The 4,750-nt window shown below is 42.8% G+C and overlaps 1 protein-coding gene across 1 annotated transcript; it reads right to left on the reverse strand.

The window, feature by feature from the left end:
* Positions 1-299: 299 nt before the first annotated feature.
* On the reverse strand, positions 300-686 carry LOC141613675 (uncharacterized). The gene has a single exon (XM_074432418.1). It carries the CDS (start codon positions 684-686, stop codon positions 300-302), a length of 387 nt encoding a protein of 128 aa, XP_074288519.1.
* Between the last annotated feature and the right edge of the window lie 4,064 nt (positions 687-4,750).

The raw sequence follows: 4,750 nt of genomic DNA on the forward strand, positions 1-4,750 counted from the left end.
CTTTAGGCACGTTGACTTGCTCCTTCGTATGCTTTGTTCCTTCCTTCAAAAATTAAAAGTTCCGACGTCGAATGGGGTTCCTTGCATGGGGAAGCGTGCACATCCTCCATATAACGTTATTCTCATCTTCAATCACGTATAAATCACAAATCAAAATACCAAGTAGTTTAGAAATTATTTCTATTTCTACGAAAACATTAAATTGTTCAAAAATTGAAAGCAAAAATAAATAAAAACACGGGTTGCCTCCCGAGAAGCGCTGATTTTACGCCCCGCACGACGTAAGAAGCTTGAATGAGTTAAGCTTCCATAGGTAGAGGATTCACGGTGACTTCCTCAACAACTCCAACAATCACATTCTCATGATAGACCTTCAAACGATGGCCATTAGCTTTGAATTTTTCTCCATTAGTGGTCATGACTTCAACGGAACCAAACTTGTTGACATTAGTTACGGTAAATGGACCGGACCACCTTGATCGTAGCTTTCCCGAAAATAGCTTGTAACGAGAATTGAACAATAATACCTTATCACCGATTTTGAATTCTTTCTTTAAAATCATCTTATCATGCCACCTTTTTGTCTTCTCCATGTAAAGACAGGAACTTTCATAGGCTTGTAAGCGGAATTCATCAAGCTCATTGAGTTGAAATACTCGTTTCTCTCCGCTTAACTTGGCACTCATATTAAGCTCCTTGACCGCCCAATATGCCTTGTGCTCTATCTCAACCAGTAGATGGCCAGCTATCTGTAGATACCCAGTATCTGCTGAGACTCCAACAAACACCCGATGATTATTGGACTATAACATGTTTTGGAATCGCGGCGTTTGATCGACAGTTTGTGTACAACTTTACGTCTGAAAACTTAAAACGATTTCGAAAATAAAACATCTCAAAATAGTTCAAAAATACCTGGAGTGTTTAATGCACGACGACGGGGTCGCAATGACACTAACTAGAGTCAAAACCGACACCGGACCAAAAACCGACTCAAAAATTCAAATCCCGACTCCAACAACGAGTCAAACCGAGTCAACCACCAAAAACAAAACATTTCAAACCTTCTACCTTAAGTTTTCCCGGATTCATGTTGATCAAGTACCAAACATGTGACTACAAAACCTAGAATAGAACAAATCATGATTGCGTTTGTTGTGAAAGTGACAACACAACTCGAAGAACCGCGACGTGGCTCGCGCCTCTTTGAGCAACCCAAGTGGCCACGTCGCTCAAAATTCACACAACCACTCATTCTCCTATAAATACCCCTCAAATTCCACCCATTTGAGACTTACGCGAGTGTCCGCCCCCTCTTTTCTCCCTTAAAATTCTCGACTCGACTTCTTAAGTCACAACCCGACGCGTATTTACGACCTACCGATCGTAAACACGAGCCTTACACATTGTTTGGTACCGTCATCGTGCATTAAATCACTTGACCGACCACTTCGATCACTACACCATCACTAAACATCTAAAACACTCTTTTTACTTACCAAAATGGTTTTAAACCGAGTTTTTTTCCGATCAAACGAGTTGTTACACTTACGTCGGTCACTCGCCATAACCAAACATGTAAGTATGAGGGTGTAAAAATCCTCTTTTATTATGTTTTCATTTGTTTCATGACTATAACATGCTAAAACATGCATAACATGAACCAAAACATGGTATAAATGAGCCAAAACTGATTTTTGGTCTGAGGCAGAAGCCCCTTAGGTCGCCAACTTGCCCGCGCCTAGATGGGGTGTTCAGACCAGAGATCAACCGTGTTTGTTCTCGTCACTTCCTTTTAATCCACTTTCATATTTGTAATCGGTTTTCACCATTTCAAGTATTTTCGAACCCTTTTTACTTTATTTCATTTGTTTTAACCATAAAACATTTTTCACCCTTGGTTCCTCATACCGTGACGGTTAAATCCGTGTTTCGGTGATAATATTTGGTTAATGACATTTAAAAGGTATTTTAAAGCCTTTTATTTCATTTCTTTACATTTTCAAACAAACATATTAGTCACCAACACAAAGTCATCCTTGGTTCTACATACCATGCCGGATTTTAACCCGGATACGATGATGAGTATCGACTAATTACATTCAAATGGACTTAACACAATTAGTCCATAATCACTTTCAAAACTATTCATGTCAAGTTTGTCAAATCGAACCCGACACCGAATATTATCAAAATAATGATGATTATTCGAGTCTAGTTCTTCAAATCAACAAATGCGGTCTAAACGACCCCTTCAAATCAAACCGGGTTCAAATACCCATTTTCAATATGTTTTATAACGTTTTCTAAAAGGTCAGAACGCGGCACATAAACCGTGTGCTAACCCGCGCCTAAACAGGCTCTCCATTTCTCATTTTCAAAACCAGAGGGAGGCCCCTTACACCGCCGGCTGGCTCGCGCCTCATATAGCCGTCTAGTACAGGGCCTGTTTATTTCCAGCATTAGTCTAGGACGATCCCGACTCCGGTTAACCTGGATATAGGACGGATCAGATGACTATTCAAAACCATATTTGCAAAATGCCTTACTAAGACAAATGGATCATGTTATGCACCCTAAACCTAATACGGTAAATGGATGTTTAATTTTCGTCTTGCATGCAAACCAATCATTAATCCAACTCGACATCTTATACTTGATACTTGGATTAAATCAACCAACTTAGAAAGATCTCACATGTTAGGTTTAAATTATTGGATGCGCATTCATGCATTTAAACCGTTTTATCAACTTTTGCATTCAACCAACCAAGATCGATCAGTAGAGGCCGCTAACGCGGGCGGGATTGGGTGTCTGATTAAAGGGCTTCCCAATACGTACCTTCACCTCTTACTCAGAAACGTTGGATAGTGGACGAACTTATCCAGGGCGTACGAGAGTCATTCTAGAGATAGGATGCTAAAGAGGGACGATTTCCTTATCTTTAGTACCTATGTCAAACGCTGCTTTGTGCTTCGATTTGACCGAGGTATAAAGTGGATTTCGAACGGGTTCCAGGCATCCCACAAATGCTTGGTGGCGACTCCGAACATCTCTAATCGTTTCGAGACCCTTACCGAGACGAAACCGACCGATCTAAAACGATCCGGTCGAAAGCATTTTTTACGCCGCCGAGCGTGGCTTTCAAAAGACCGCTGTATGTCCACAGATCGGCTGGGCTTGCAGGTGGGCCATGTCCAATGATTGGCGACTCCGCTGGGGAAATCTAGGATACTTATGTCTTTGTGATCCCTAGATGGTGAGACTCGAACGAGGTCTTGGTTGGAATGCATTAATTGATATTACCGTCACGGTCGGGTTCCTTGTCCGGGCCCACAACCTAACCCTTTTCGACCAATTGGCCCGTCTCGTCGGCGTGAGTTTTCTCATCCCCGCGTTTCGAATCCCGATTGAGTCAAGCATACCGTTGACTTTACACATTTCTGTTTCGTCAAAGAGCTTTCATCACTTTCGAGCACGAGGCTAGGGCACCCTCCTTACACATTTTGTTTGGATTGGTATCCCTCTCGCAAATCGGGGTTTGATCGCTTGGTGTGTAACCCACCCTTTTAAGCCAAAACCCGAGTCTGTATAATGCATAATATAATGAACTGCGAGTGCTTATGTGCTACTTGATCATAAGTCCTTCCGTGTCATTTTCAAACTTTCAAAATCACCTTTCTGCGCCGTTATAATGGCCGTTTCAAACCTCGGTCTTTTGCCGACCGTTGCACGCCTTTCTAGGCCGTCGTAATGACGATTTTCAAACCCGGTTTTGTATAACCATTTCAACAAGCCTTTCTAGACCGTCATGATGACGATTTTTCAAACCCGGTTTTGTATAACCATTTAAACACGCCTTTCTAGGCCGTCGTAATGACGATTTTCAAACCCGGTTTTCTACAACCGTTTCAAATCACCTTTTTACGCCGTTATAATCGCCGCGTCTAGACACGGATTTTAACCCGTTTCGCGCCGACAATGGCTCTTTCAAAACCCGAGAAAAGCACACACCCTTTTCTCGAGACACTTTCGAGATCGAGGACCATACACCGTCCCCGAGACCTCTTCAAACATTTTCAAACTGGATTTTCAAAACATACGATTTTGAATTTCAAAACCGTATGGGAAACGATGCCCTGTTTTCCGAGCCGATTCAAACTCGAACCGTCTTTTGCAAATAAACTTAAGACGACCCCTTTCAACTGATCGACTTGCGGAGATTTCTATCTTCGGAAGCCGTCCATTTAAGCGGCAAATGAATCTTTTTGAAAATTTCTATTTTCGAAAACTTTAGTCCACCATTCCAATTCCGCCTCGTGTCTATCGAGTCAAAGCAAACGTACTTATGGGTCTTTACTTATGAGTCATCTCACCACGAGACTCGTCTAATGGCGTCGCGCCGTTACGTTGGACTCGTGTCAAAGGTTCGGTCAAACACCGTCACGTCATAAATCGAGTCAGCACCGAGGAACCACACACGGTCACCCTCGTCTTGTTGAGTCTGGTCTTTGTCTCGTCCTTTGTGTTGTCTGCGTTCAGTCTTGGAACCGTGTCGGATTGAGTTGTAATGTGAGCCGTCTTTCTGCCTCAGAGCCATGGCCCCTTCTTCAGCTTCGTCCAACAACAACAATGACGACAACAGAGATGTCACCACTGATCAACTAGCCAGCCTGCTTACCGCTCTTAAGGTCACCCTGGATCGCGTCGAGACCCGTATCGACGCCCTGGAGAACAAGGAAAGTGGGGA

This window comes from Silene latifolia, chromosome 11, assembly GCF_048544455.1.
Source record: "Silene latifolia isolate original U9 population chromosome 11, ASM4854445v1, whole genome shotgun sequence".
Taxonomy (NCBI): domain Eukaryota; kingdom Viridiplantae; phylum Streptophyta; class Magnoliopsida; order Caryophyllales; family Caryophyllaceae; genus Silene; species Silene latifolia.

Bases quoted from the DNA above. Each gene is read 5' to 3' on its own strand.
- LOC141613675 (XM_074432418.1), bottom strand. From the start codon at position 686: ATGAGTGCCAAGTTAAGCGGAGAGAAACGAGTATTTCAACTCAATGAG.